Genomic DNA, 14,603 nt, shown 5'->3' on the forward strand with positions numbered 1-14,603 from the left:
ATGTGCAGGTGCAAGCTTGTAAGCATAAGTTTTAACCAAAGTTATCTAGATTAAAAGTGGGTGATCTAAATCATTGATTCAATGAATTCAAAATGTTCAAACAGGTTAAACTGAATTCTGAATTGTATCTGTCAAGATACAATTCTTGCGCTGACAGTATTTAATAACCTGTCATGCATTAAATGGGCGTTTGGACAACAGCCTGTTTATAAAGGGGCTTGACACACAACATGCAATTAACAACTTTATTCAATTGACAAGAAGGCAACAGGTGGACTAATTACATGAATATGACAATGGTTTTGGAAGCACCACAGTGCAGTCGTTCCGTTTCAAACAAATAACATCATAGTGGTTCTGCATATAAACACTTATTTACAGCCTTCGAGGTTTTGTACAAATCCTTATAAATATGACCTGAGTTCTTCTTTTTGTTTTTGACGCACTACAAACCCGCATGCATGATTTGAATGCAGCACGGATTAACTGCACAGTTGTGAATATTCGCTTTGTGGTTATAGCTAGGCCTACTTGTTTTTAAAAAAAAAAAGTTGCATATTCGTTTACAAAAAGAGTGAAAGAAATACAACAGAAGCGATAAATAATTTAAAAAAAAAAACACGCCAGATGTCCGATAAATATGCTGCCACAAGTGATCAGAAATCCCTCATGTGCTTTGTGAATGGAAACCCCAGTTCTGAAACAGTTTTGATCATCCAGAAAACCAAAAAGCAATGTTTCCCTTCAGGCCAGCTCCGGGTCCGGTCGACCTTCGCTCTGCAGAGTCATTGTGGAGAGACCTCGTTTGAGAAAAAAAACAAAATCTGCTGAGTCTTTGTTAATAAACAGCTCCCACACTTTGCTGTGGGACCGGGTGGTGCACGGTGCCCGCGTGCTGTAGGTGCGATCCCTGCTGGTACCAGTGGTTGTTATAATCCTCCAGGTAGGGCGGCGACGAGCTGTGGGTCGGTTGTGGGACCTGGGGTCTGCTGATCGGGGTGCTCTGCGGGGTGCTGCTCTCCCAGACTGCGGGGGAGGCCGGGGAGTTGCAGGCCATGGAGTCGCTGGCGTTGGGACTGTGGTCCAGGGGAACCTCGCCGTTCTTGTACAGTTTCTTGAACTTGGACCTCCGGTTCTGGAACCAGATCTTGACCTGGGAGAATATAAATGTGAACATTAATTGCAAATTTAAAAAAAATAGCTGTAAAACATATATAGTGTGAGGTTTAATAAATAATAGCCTGGTATTTAAAAAAAAATGTCTTTTTAAATCTTTCACTTTATCAAAACTCACCTCTTCAGGAAGTACTACCCGGAGCCTTCCTCGTAGCACTTATGGCATTCGTATTAGTTGCTGCACTTATTGAATTTGTATTTGTTTACTGCACTTATCCTATTCGTAGTAGTTTGTAGTAGTAGTTTGTAGCACTTACTATATTCGGATTAGTCTGTTGCAATTATTGTTTTCGTAGTAATCTGCCTCTGCACTATACTTTTGCTCTGGTTTATGCTTTGAGATGCTTGTTTAAGAAAGGAGATGCACTTATGACTTCTGGTGACTAGTAGTTCTCTTGAATACCTATGTTGAATACACTTCCTGTAAGTCGCTTTGGATAAAAGCGTCTGCTAAATGACTGTAATGTAATGTCATGTAATGTAATGTAATGTATCAAATCGAGCGACACGGAAATGGAGTGCCGCGTGCGTAATTGGATAATTACGCATCGCTGGACAATTGCAGAGCAAATTGTTTGCCGTATTTGGAAAGCCATGACTCACACGACTCTATAAGTGTTTTATAAACTTAAAACAGACCAGGTGTTGCTTACCTGTGTCTGGGTGAGGCCGAGCTGAGCCGCCAGCTCGGCCCTCTCGGGCAGGGCGAGGTACTGAGCTTTCTGGAAACGTCTCTGCAGAGCAGCGAGCTGGTAGCTGGAGTAGATCGTCCTCGGCTTGCGGATCTTTTTGGGTTTTCCATTCACCATCCGGACCTCAGGCTCTGGCTCTTCTTTCACTATAATTAAGAAAATATGGTTTGATTTAATAGACTATCAAAAAAAAAAACGTAGAACATCCATTAAGTGTAAAACATTAGAGAATAGAAATGAAACCGACTAAATGTTGACGTAAAACACATTTTTTAAATGCTAAAATTGCTTTATGTAAATGTGGCACAATTGCTTCAAATACCACAAAACCAAATCATCGAAACAGGAAGATAAAAGTATCTCGTCAAATTTCCATTCTGGGAAGCAAGTGTTAACATGTTAAAATCGATGGAGTGAATATTACAAGCTCTAATCAAATCATCATTGTTTTATGACCAGCTTTTAATAGCCAGGCAGGCTGTTAAAACATTAACACCAGCCGGTAAACTACAGCAAATGTTAGAGTTTTTTTTAAACTGCAAATATTATTAAATCAAATATAGATGCAAGGTTTAAATGTATGGGGGTATAAACCATAAAGAAATTGTGATTTGAACTTAAGTCAGAACTTCATATTTAATTTCACAACAAACATTTTCCAAAAACTATAGGAAAATTAAAAAAAAAAGACAACAGACAATTTACATCAACATATTATGAATTAAATGGAAATATAGCTGGTAATACAGTATGGTTTCTTATTCAAGCAGTGCTCTTTAACGAGACTTATCTCCTCCCAAACAAGTGATTTAACCTCTACAAGCAGATGACATTAAAGTGAAATGAAGTAAGCACTATTGCATACAAAATAAACGACATTTAGGCCTACCTGAGCTCGGAGGAGAGGCCTGCAGGTGGTCTCTGTTGTAATGTCCGAACTGTCTGTAGCTGTTCGTGTAGGGGTATTCAGATTTGGTCGCGTAGGCTCCAGCAGCTCCCATTCCGTTCAGGTTAAACTGGTGGTGATACGAGTTCATGGGCTGTCCGTACGCCTGACTCGGGTAATATTCGTGATGGCTCGGCCCCGTCTGTCCGCTGTAGTAGCCCATGTCCGTCACCGAGGACTCGGGGAGAGTAGGAGAGTCCTTGGAGTTCGGGTGGCAGCTCATAGATCCTGGTAGGTCGGTCAAAATACTCGCTATCTTCTTTTCATACGTCTGTCCGGCGCTCATGTTGAAGCAGCCCTCCAGAGTAAAAGAAAAACAAAAAGCCCACTGATGGATCCTTTTTTTTTTTTTTTTTTTTGTTGTTGTTGTTTGTTAAAAAAAATCGCAATAAAGAATTAGAAATAGAGAGCTTATAGTCCACTGAAACTCTCCAGACTGCAGTCACTTGGTTGTGGCATCGCTCGGCTGCAGTGACACAGAGTTATAGAGAGCTGGGCTGGAAGCTGCCATCCCATTGGCTCCCCTGAGCACCCCCCCCCCCCCCCCCCCCCCGGCTCCCCACCCCTCTCACCCTCAAGGCGAAGTCCTGGTGAAACCCAGCCCTCAGCCAAGAGCACATAGGCTCGCATACCTCAGCACTGAGGTTTTTTTGTTCTTCTTCTTTTTCTTTTACATTAGCATTTACCTGTTTACTGGGTGAACACGCAGCTCGTTAGGCCTTCAGGGACCTTATGTGAAACTCACAACTACCTATATGTCTATACTTTTTTCTCTCTCTCCACGTTCGTAACACCTACAGGCAAGATAACACAACACAATAGCTGCTGCCCAGAGTCCTTCTAAAGCCTAATCCCGCAGCCAGACCGTCTCTCCTTAATGTTTTATGCAATGTTTTCTTAACAGTGCTTCGAGATCACACTTTATTCAGGCCATTGAAAGGCTGCCAGTCGGCCTCCCGCTGACTCTTATTGTCATTCAAAGGAGTTGGCGGACAGTGAACTTTGCGTGAAAGAGATGGAAGAGATAGTAAAGGACTCGTTCAGCTGATGTTGCCTGCGGGTGAATTCCTCTATACTGTCCGTGTTGTTTGCCTGCGTGTTTAAATATGCAAATTAGAACAAGGCTGTTAGAAAATGACTGTATTAAAAAAAAACAAAAAAACTGTAATACTTCTTCACTGCAGATAATATAAAAGGCAAAGCAATTAACATTTAATAGTTTCATTTTAATTTATTCTTGGAATATTTTGCCGAAGAAAATCAGAAAAAAAATCAGGGAATCTTTTCACTCTGCAGCTCATTTGCTGTCGTCTGAAAGCAGCGGTGAGCAGCGACCCCTGCTGTGTTCATCCACGAACCACACTCTCAACAATCTGCCTGCAAAATAGAAAAATGCAGCTTCACACTGATAATGATGTAAAAACTTTGTTTTACCGGCTGACAATATTTCCCATTGTTGAATTAACATTTTTCACGGACCACAATGTGAAGTTTTTAAATGAGAGTTGTTATTTATCATGCATTTCCTCTGTCGCCCCCCATGTCTTATAAACTACCGCCCTCTTTTGGCAAGTTTCTGTAGCACCTGCGTGAAATTTTAGAGGGTCAGTTCACACAATTAACCCAAATTTCAATAAGATCTGAAAAGAATGCACCTATTTCTAGCAGGAACTAAAGCCACCAAGACAGGCTCAGTATCTATTATGCCCAAATCTGAATCTGTATATAAAATCATCAAATTGAAAAATATATATATATTTTTGATTGCTAAATTTTTACACACAGAAAGACAAAAAGTTGCAGCCCCACTTATGTCAAAACCTTTTCATCTTCACTTTCATCATCAGTCAACTAGAGAAGAGAGGAGGACTTTTGATCCCATGACATGACATGTGGAACCACATGTCATGCGATGTTATTGAAGGAAACTTCGGAAAATCTTGATCCATAAAAGCGTGATTTATATATATTTTGCCAAATGCCCCTGAACCTAACTAGGCATGTTTGAGAGAGACAGTGCATCTTTTAAGTTGTTCATCTTTTTGCAGAAAAAGTCTCTCACTTTAAACTACTGCAAAACAGGGTGATCATAATGTCATAATAATCATAATCATAATAAAGATCATATTACACAATTTACATTAGGAAATAGAGGATGTTTCACCCACACATTCAAAAAATGAAAGGTGTTAGAATACAGAGCTTGTAATATAACAATGTACTTTACACATTTAAAACTGCTTATATAAAGCCACAAATATGTTACAGAGTAACAATCTACCAAAGTATCTTCAATCGTGTTAGTCTATCATGAATCAAAGAGTGGCTCTTTTATTGTAAAATGGTCATGATATTGTAGTATCACAAAACATCCAGTAGATGGTGCATATGTCTTAGATTTCAATGTGATTTCAATTTCATGCTTGTTATTATTGTTTGATGTTATCTCTGTGAATCTCTGTAGGCAACAATAATACATGGTGTTTCCAACACCAGGCTCCTCTCAGGGGATAAATGGTGTGAAGATCAAACATTTGACCTTTTTTTTTTACATAGATTTAAAAGACAGTTTTCTTCCATTTTTCCTCATGTGTTACGTTTTATTTTCTTCTGAGAGGCTTCAGGTTGGGTCAGGAACTATGCAAGATCCATACAGACACTGTATGTAATATTGACTTGCTAGTAGTGTGTCTATTATGAGATTTCATAGTCTGCTTAATAATAAAAAATAAGGACTCCATGTTTGTGTTCCATTGTTTCTAAGGATAAACTCTCAGTAGCTGAGTTGAGAAAATAACTATGAATTACCTTTAGCGGTGTTTGCCTTCAGGTTACACCTGCAAAAAGCATGAAATTGCAGAGACCAGACCCCTTATCTGCAAGCTTGGCATTTGTCTTTGATCCACAAATGTCATCCCAGACACCAGACAGAGAAGAGACTCCCCACCTGTATGCATAAACTCATAGACATAATGGTTCATAGTCTGGTGGAGTTTATCCTCTGTAGGGTATAAATGTGTGTACAAATCCGTCCTTGGCTCAAATCTGTTTTTTTCTGTAAAAGAATAATTTACTTAATCTTTGGGTGAAAATATATCTTGCACATGGTCAAATGAACTCACACTTCTCTGTGACTCAACCAATCAAACCCTCATAACACAGTAACATGAGACAGCTTTCCGGGGCATGTTTAGTACCTTTTTAATGCAGTGTGCAAAAGTGGAACAGCTGGCTTGGTTCCAGCACAGGACAAAAGCCCGGACCTTGCCCAGAGAAAACCACAGCAATTACTGTCCAACTAGGGTTTGGTCTGATCGCTGTCGAGGAAAAAAAACAAAAACGTACCTTTTATACTGTACATAACAATTGAAGCCATTTCCCCCTGAGACAAAGACAATTTAATCCCACTTTAATCTTCTCCAATCATACTCATCAGTGTGATTAAGGGAGCACCTGTGGGCCAAAATGAGCAACAGTAATGGTAATGACCCTCAGACATGACGTATGAGACATACCAGTCTGGCACATTTCTCAGGACCTTCATAGGATGGCTGAAGTTATCAAAAAGTTTCACCACAAGCATAAACTGCGCCTCTCTCCGTATCTCTCCTTGCAGCTCTGTTGTTTTTACAGACAGATGCCAGCTTCAGCATTCCAGATTGAACTGATTCTCCCTCAGACTGTACGCAGTTTTATGAAGGCCTTGAGCCAAATATTGTACTCTCTGTTTTCTTTTGCTCAAGTGTTTCTGAAAGCATGAGAGATATGCATGTTGTATTGATATGTATAGAAATACAGATGGTGTAAGAATCTGATTGTTCATGGCTTAAACAAACAAGCAAGAAATGCTGTGCGCTTGCAAGACTAACAAGGAGAAAAAACATTTATGCGTACACCTACTACCTACCTGCACTGTAAGGACTTCTATAGCAACACTGAGGGCTATATTTAACCCCCTACACACAACAACTCAAAGGGATCCCCATCAGTGCAGTAAATGTGCACATAATCCCACAATCATACACCTACGCTGCAGAGGATGTTTAGACTTTAGTTATGAGGGGGTCGGTGACACCACAAAAACAAACTCTGCTCATTGCTTCTTACGCCCCCGCCACCATCAACTCAATTTCATCTCCCCTTTGAAGAACTTCAAGGCCACAGCGTGGAGCTCCTTGAGATAATGAAGCGCCACCGGCTAGTTAGTTTTCGCTGATCTGATTGAATGGTCGGCTCTCTCTTGGAGGGAGTCAGGGCGCTCTCATGAGTGGGAGAACTGGAAGTCTATTAACGGCTAACTCTCTCTTTTGCTCCCCGTCTCTTGCCCTCCCCCTTCCTCAGTCCTGATTAGAGATAAAAAGAGAAAATGGCAATGAGTCAAGGACTTTAAGCCATCTGCGTAAAGTAGGCCCGTATGTCCAGACAGGCAAAATCGCCTGATGCTTTTTACTTCTTTCATGAGTGAACTCTTGTCAGTCTTGCCTCCAAATGTTTTCCAGATATCTAATTGTAGACTCTGCAAAATGCTTTATCCAAAAACTGACTTGTACAAAAAAATAGAAAAAATAGTGTAACCCATCCGAAAACAACAGTCATTGGCGTCCACTGCTGAAACTGGCCAATAGCTCAGCGCTCCCATCCCTCCAAAAATACTCAACTCGATCTGGGATTTCTCCGGAATAACTGATTGTTCCAGCCTCCCAGTGGTGTTGTAAGTTGGCTCAGCTACATGGAATTAAGGCCTCGCTGTTCTCTGCTTCCCACGATGGTGGTGCAGTGCGCATATGTGCTGTGTATGTTGTTCACTGAAGGAGCCCAGGTACGGCCTGGGCAATGGGTTCCCAGGGGTCCACATCTGCCAAAGGAGTCGAAAATCTAATAGACGACACATGTGACCAGATGTTTAAGGGCATGCCCTTTGCCCCAAACTCACACACATGCACAAAAAACATTTCCAAAACACCTTCCAAAGCTAAATGCACCCCTGCAGGGCTGCTTCCCCCACACTGGCTCTCCTGTGAGCTGAAAACAGAGTGGGTCCACTGCTATTGGCTATCTGCTGCTTTTAATGGAGCACTAATGGCACTTGTCTCTCTGTAGTCACGCTCGGCCATTAATACACTTCCTTCACTCCTTATCTTGCACCGTGTTACATGTACAGAATAAGACATCTTTAATTTGAGTTTTTTATTCTTTACTTTAGCTTCAGCTCCTGTTGTTGTCCTCTCAGCTTAACAAGTTGCGTTGCACTCTTCAATACATTCATAACAGGAATTATAATGAATTAAAAACAATTAGCTTAAAGTAATGGATAAATGGTGAAAAGGCATAACGTATATGGTAAACAGTTGAAATATTTAGCTTGAATCAGGGGTTCTCAACGATCGCCAAATCAGTACACATTAGGCCACTAACCCCCGTTCAATAACTTGCTTCAGGGACCTCCATCTGAAAAGATTTTTGTTGTTTGGTTGTCGCTGTTTAAGACCAGAATTCTATAGTTGTCAGGTAGAGTTGAGGAACCGTGGAGGAAGTGAAAGCTATGATCAGAATAATCACTCTTAAGACTCTTACTCATATTGGGCTCACTTCTATACTATTCCCCATTTTTCTAGGGACCCCTGGAACTCCCTCTAGGACCCCATTTTTAGGATAGTAAAAAAATTCAACAGCTGAATAAAGACCGGAAAACATTTTACATTTAAAATGACAAAAAAAAACACATGTGCTCTGTAGCATATTTGAATGCAGAGATGTAAACAAACAGCCTCCTGGACGGAGACAACAGGGCTCTGACCCGGACAGCATTCCATGTCAATCAGCTTTTGCAACAGTGCACTGTGCTAATTGAGTGGTCCGGTCCAACTCAGCTGTGAGCAGAGCCACACACAGTTAGCTGGCAGCAACAATGGAAGCCTAACAACCCTTTAATGGGCGTCTTTTATACACATAAAAAGACAAGATCTCCTCATCAAAATTGACTTCCTGTATCTTTCCTATCTTTTATCCATTGTGTTTTTGTTTTGTTTACTCGCACATATTTTCTTCCCCTGGATTTGTCACTCTCTCTTCTGCCAACCTATACTCCTCACTCCGTCCGTCACCTCCAACTAGTCCTCTCCATCTTTTCCACTCAGCTGGATACGATCCCAAGAAGCTGCACAGAGGCATCCGTACAAGTGTCCCCGTCCTGGCAACCCCAGCCTCTTTGACAAGAATGCATCTATTCTCTGGCTCCACTTTGCCAAGAGTGGATGAGTGAGAGCGGCCTGTAGAAACAGCTGTTGAGTGAGTGATCAAAAGAATGAAGGAGACTTCTTTGATTACCACCTCTTTGTTTGCCCTCCACTCAAAGTCACGTGTTCCCTAAGGCCACTCTCTGAGTGGGAAACAAGCCAGGGGAATGCTCAAGGCAAAAGTATGCTTATATTTGTAACTATTCACTTTTAAAAGCCATCTACTGCGGCAAAAATTCCAAACATCACTTCTCAAAGATACGCAACTTTAATACAAATGTTCGTCTCCCATGGCTCCAAGTCCCCACCGTCCCAGATCATCTTGACCCTTCACCCCTTTGATACGATTTCTTTTGGTGCTTATCACAGAAGAGTGAATATGTAGCCATGGTTACAGCTATTCTTCCCTTGAGTCTGCTGGGTTTAGATGCCCTCTCCCAGGATTTTCACAGGAAGCTCCACCCTGATCCAAGCATGTTTGTTTTGGCTCAGACTGGAACGCAGAGAGTACTAGATGAAAACTGCTCCCTTCTATCTGTTGATTATCTCCACTCAATCTGCAGACAGGATGACACCAGTTTTCATCTCAACAATCAAATGCATTTCCCGGTGTTCCTAGAAGTTTTCGGTCCACTTTGCTTTCTATGAAGGCTAGTCTTGTCAAAATGGTCACAGTAGGTGTTTAGAGAATTGGCTTTACCATCAACTGTATGAAACACTTTGTCAAAGTGTAACAGTATAGAAATCCACATGTAGAAAGAGGGACTTCAAGGTTGAGTTTGCTGGCTTAAGATGTTTATTATGATCTTCATTGCATGCATCTTAAATGCATAAACGTCTATAAATGCAATCTTAAAATTTAAGTAAGCCATTTTATTACTTCATGTAAAAGATGAATCATTAATTATCAAATATTAAATTCAAACATTTCCAACTACCACAATCTCTAGAAGCACATGTAAAGGTCCACCATCCAGCTCGTTTGTGTAGTTGTTTATCGTAAACTAAATTAAAATGCCCAGAACAAAGGCAGGAAAATCACAGAACAGTCTTGTATAAGACATTAACCTAGTTATTTGGTGGGCTTGTTAACACAGCGTAGAAAGATGTCATTTCTCAAGGCATGCCTGAGCACGGCAGATTTTGGGAGTTCCCGTTCCGCCCCCTTTTTCTCCTCAGCTTACACAAAAAACTCCACCACGGTTTCTCATCTTATAAACTTGCAGTCATTGTTCTTAAATCAAATGTGACGGCGTGAATCAACAAGGTTATTAAGTCAGGTTTAAAACAAAGTGCGTCAATCTACAGCCACTCTAATCCATCTGACCATGAGGACGTTTTTCCTTAAATACTTGGCCCCAGGAGGTGAATTGCGTCCTCCCTCCCTCCTCCTCTCCTGTACAGGCTTTTGTACTGGATCTGGTGTCCTCGGGGGAGTGATGATGACATGAAGTCTAGTCCAGGAAACAAGGATATACACCAGTGACTGCTCAACAGTAATTCCCAGTCAGGAGTTCTTGTACCTCAACACTACATTTGCAGTTCCTTCAGGGTACATGAGCAGTGTGTAGAGTAGCTTGACTAATTGAAAATAAGGAAATTTTCCTTTTTTTAATAAACAGGTTCACCAGGGGTTGAGAGTGCATGAAAGCTAGTTAGCAGGCAAGCAGATAAAACATTAAGCTAAATTGATTCACGGTTGAAATAGTAAGCTAAAGGTTATAGATATAGAGTTTAAAGAGTTAGCTGAAAATAATAGATATAGTTGAAATCATAATCAAGTAATAGATAAATTATGAAAAGGCTATAAGTAATAAATGAACGGTTGAAATCGAAAATAGTTAAAAAATAATCGTAATGGTTGAAGAAGCTGAAATGAATGAAAAAAACAGTTACAGCTACTTGCTGGGTTGATAAAGGGTCACTTATATTCATCTGACAGGGCAGAAACATCTGATAATAAAAGGTTGGAAACTTTCAATATGTATCATTATTAATTTACAAAAAACTGTTAATGAAATGAAAGCTTGGAACGTGCAAGCTGACACGAAAATCCCAGCTACCTTTGAGCACTGTTTCATGATGTCAATAGTCATCGCAGGTGCTATACTAGAAAGCTACCACCCACAGTGTCGCAGGCCACAGTGTGAGGGACGGGGCCCCCAGACAGGCCTCTCTGTGTTTGCCTTACTGCCGAGTCCCTGCCAGTGTCCTTTGCTAATGAATGGACATTTAATGATCTGAGAGAGCCATTCAATTGAGTGGAAAATGTGCAGGTCTGTAGAGTGCAGCTCCACTTGTAGCAGGAGACAAAGGGCTCAGCTCTGTATTCTCACACACACAGTAGAGAGGGTCAGAGTGGATTCACACACTGGCTCCAGAGGAGGCTGAACACACACACACACACACATCATGCATGGTAGTTTCACACACATAATCCCATATGTGTTGCTTTTAACACACAATTTTCAAGAGTGATGAGCACTACTTTTCAAATACATTTCAACAATTCTAACAACTAAAAAGTCTTGCTAATGTTAATTATTGTACATGAAACAGTATCCACAATCTCATGCTTCTCAATTAGAAAACTCACCTGAACACACAGACTTTTGTATTACAATCTCATGAATTTATTAACATTACAGCAGTTAAACCACCAATCAAATCTGAACCATCTGCCGACTTCAGCGAACTCACAACAAACAAAGGACGTAGACCACAGGTTTAGCTGTTGAAAACCAACACATATGTGTTCAATAAAAACCCATCCTTTTATGTTCAAACATTCATTTGCAGGTCAAACAAGCCCAGTCATAAACAAAAATAGCACCATGTGGCTATGGAGGATCCACTGCAAACAGCCGATCAAAAGACGACAGGAACAGAGATCCTCAGAGTGTTTATAGGAGGTCTGAGGGATGACCAGTGAAGTTTGCATGGGGTCGGGCAACCAGACAGTATATACGCTGTGCAGACAGGAAGGAGGCTTTATAAGGACCATTGTAAATCATAGCAACTCACTTTACCCAAGGAGGGAGGACAAGTGATGTTTGAGCAAGCTAGCGTTGCTGGTCAGATTTACTGCAGTTACCCTCCAGATTGTGTCATTATTCAATGGTCTGTCCACCAGATTACATTAGGCCTGGCCACAGCACCATGCATCAGATTTACTGCCCTATATATTCACCTATTAACCAGGGTGACGAATAGCGGGGCAGTTAATAATTGGATTAAGTGAATGTAGATAGGAATATAATTATCCAATTCGTCAAAGTGGCAATGTGACTTTCAGAGACAATTGCAAGCCAATATTCCCCATCCTTTCATGTTATTTCATCTCCGGAGAAAAGACTGTTGTGTTAACTCGAATAAAGTGTGGCCACATGGAGTGTTCTCTGCTGTGTACCCATAAAGATAATGCAGCAGTTTCTGAAAGAGGGGACTGTTTAGGTCCCAGAGAGAGATAATGCTCCTTTGGTAAACATTGCAGACAAGTGATGGTGTTGGCTTCAAAAGCTTGTTAAGTATCAAGTTCTGAGTTAATGTGTCCCGTGGGAGGAGGGGAAAATCTGGACTAAGGTGAAATGCTCTCCTGACCTTTTTGAAGCACATGCAACAGCCAATAACTAGTAAGATCTGGGGTAAAAACATAGCCCTGTTATGACTGAGCTCTGGTTAAAGGTCAGTGTAATTCCCCAGAGAGATTGCTCTTTCACTCACCCTCTCCCTTAAGGGAGCTCTTTATAACCTGCACTGGATAAATACTGAATGTATAGTTTTAGGCATTTTTGTGTTGCTTATTGCTTCTCTATCTTTCAGACTGAGAGCAAATGCCCAAGGTTATCAGTCCTGTGGGCTCAGAGCCAGATCAAACCCAGCCTCCCCTCAAACATTTCTTTCTTTACCTATGACTCCTCTGTACAGAATTGTTCATTTTGAACAGAAGTGCTTCTATGGGCAGCCAGAGGAATGCTGTGTGGAGTGACTCCCTTTTTAATGGTTAAACATTAGTCAGAGTGCACCATTGTACAGCAAGTGTTTTAATTTCATTTTCATCCTTAATAAATCATTAACTCTATCACACATTCCTATCACTGTTAATGCAATGTTACCAGGGGGCACCAGAAAGGTTTGGATCTAAGTGCATTTTAGCAAGTTTTAAATTCCATTAAGAAGTACCACATCAGCCCCAATATCTTTAAAAACTAGAGATACTGTGAGTTGTTGTAAAGTCATTTAGGGTGAAACGCTTATTTTCTTTGTTGCTGAGAGTTACAAATAACATGAACACTACTGTCAGTTTTGTTTGTTTAAACTACAGCTAGCAGCAAGATAGCTGAGCTTAGCACTAAGATTGGAAACAAGGGAAAACAGCTTGCCTGGTTCTATCCAAAGGTAACAAAATCACGTTATTTCCTGTTTGCTCTCCTAGTTGTTGTCTTCAATCACTGCTTGTGGTCTACAAATAGTCCAGCACATAACACCTCATGAAAACAAAAATAACGTTTTCTTAATGCTAAAAATATAATGCTTTAAGCTAATCAGCTGTTGGCTGTAGCTTTACATTTAGCAGACAGATATAAGTGTGGTATCAGTCATCTCATCTAACTCTCGGCGAGTAAGCATATAAGCTAATTTCCAAAATGTCAAACTACTCCATTAACAGAAAGAAAGAAAAACTAGGGGGTTCATTGTTATGCCGTGAGTATTGTGTTCATGACATGGGTTTGTGTAACAGCTGTCTTGGTTCCACAACACAGCGAATATGTCCCGCTGTATCTGTCTGCTTGAAAGCTAAGCTGAAAAACAGGTGCCGTTGGACAGTGGGAGAGTGTTTCGGAGCCACGCCTTCCTCCTCAGGCTATACATTCCTACACTTAGCACGAACTGGAGACCTGAGGAACAGCCTTGTGTGGGTCTCAAACCCCTGCTGCATTTCCTTCCTGCCACACATACACCAAACACTCAGAGAACACGCACATGTGGATGCTGACATACGGCCCCCGCACGCAGATGAACAAATGTGGACATATTCTCACAGATAACTTACACACGCATGAGTGAAGGACGATTTAACAGGGAAAAATAAATGTTCAGCAGCCTGGAGAAGTCATAAAACAGACTTGTGTGGAAACATTGTATAAAGAGGTATCATATAACATTAGGCCAGTTGTCCCATATTAGACATATAGTACGAACATACAGTATAACATATGTGGTCCAATGGGGGCAGCGGTAATGGAAATTCCATCCTGTATTAGTTGAATTTGTTTAAAATGAGTTTGTAACTCATGAAATATAAGAACTTGACACGATGTGGTGTTTTGGAGGATGAAATATTTTACAGTGCATCATCCCTCCCTTCATACCAAAACTGATTGGAAGATAAGCTGGTGTCAGTTGTTTTCCCTGCTGTTGTGGACATTTGGGAGGCTTGATATGGCTAATACAAGTGCCCCTTCTCTGTGGACTGTCCTGTAATAATACAATTTGGACTCTAATCTCTTTCTGTGGAAACAGAAGCTGAGACAACTAGATTATTCAGGCACA

General features: G+C 40.9%; 1 protein-coding gene across 1 annotated transcript; it reads right to left on the reverse strand.

Annotated features, from left to right (window-relative positions):
• Positions 1 to 838: 838 nt before the first annotated feature.
• On the reverse strand, positions 839 to 3,100 carry dlx3b (distal-less homeobox 3b). The gene is made up of 3 exons (XM_054599108.1): positions 2,758 to 3,100; positions 1,830 to 2,014; positions 839 to 1,153 (listed from the first exon to the last, which is right to left on the reverse strand). The coding sequence occupies exons 1-3, from the start codon at positions 3,098 to 3,100 to the stop codon at positions 839 to 841; spliced, it is 843 nt and encodes a 280-aa protein (XP_054455083.1).
• Between the last annotated feature and the right edge of the window lie 11,503 nt (positions 3,101 to 14,603).

This window comes from Anoplopoma fimbria, chromosome 5, assembly GCF_027596085.1.
Source record: "Anoplopoma fimbria isolate UVic2021 breed Golden Eagle Sablefish chromosome 5, Afim_UVic_2022, whole genome shotgun sequence".
Taxonomy (NCBI): domain Eukaryota; kingdom Metazoa; phylum Chordata; class Actinopteri; order Perciformes; family Anoplopomatidae; genus Anoplopoma; species Anoplopoma fimbria.

Bases quoted from the DNA above. Each gene is read 5' to 3' on its own strand.
- dlx3b (XM_054599108.1), bottom strand. From the start codon at position 3,100: ATGAGCGCCGGACAGACGTATGAAAAGAAGATAGCGAGTATTTTGACC. The intron at 2,015-2,757 runs GTAGGCCTAAAT...TCTTAATTATAG, and splicing joins GGCCTCTCCTCCGAGCTCAG to TGAAAGAAGAGCCAGAGCCT. The intron at 1,154-1,829 runs GTAAGCAACACC...ATATTCTCCCAG, and splicing joins TCGGCCTCACCCAGACACAG to GTCAAGATCTGGTTCCAGAA.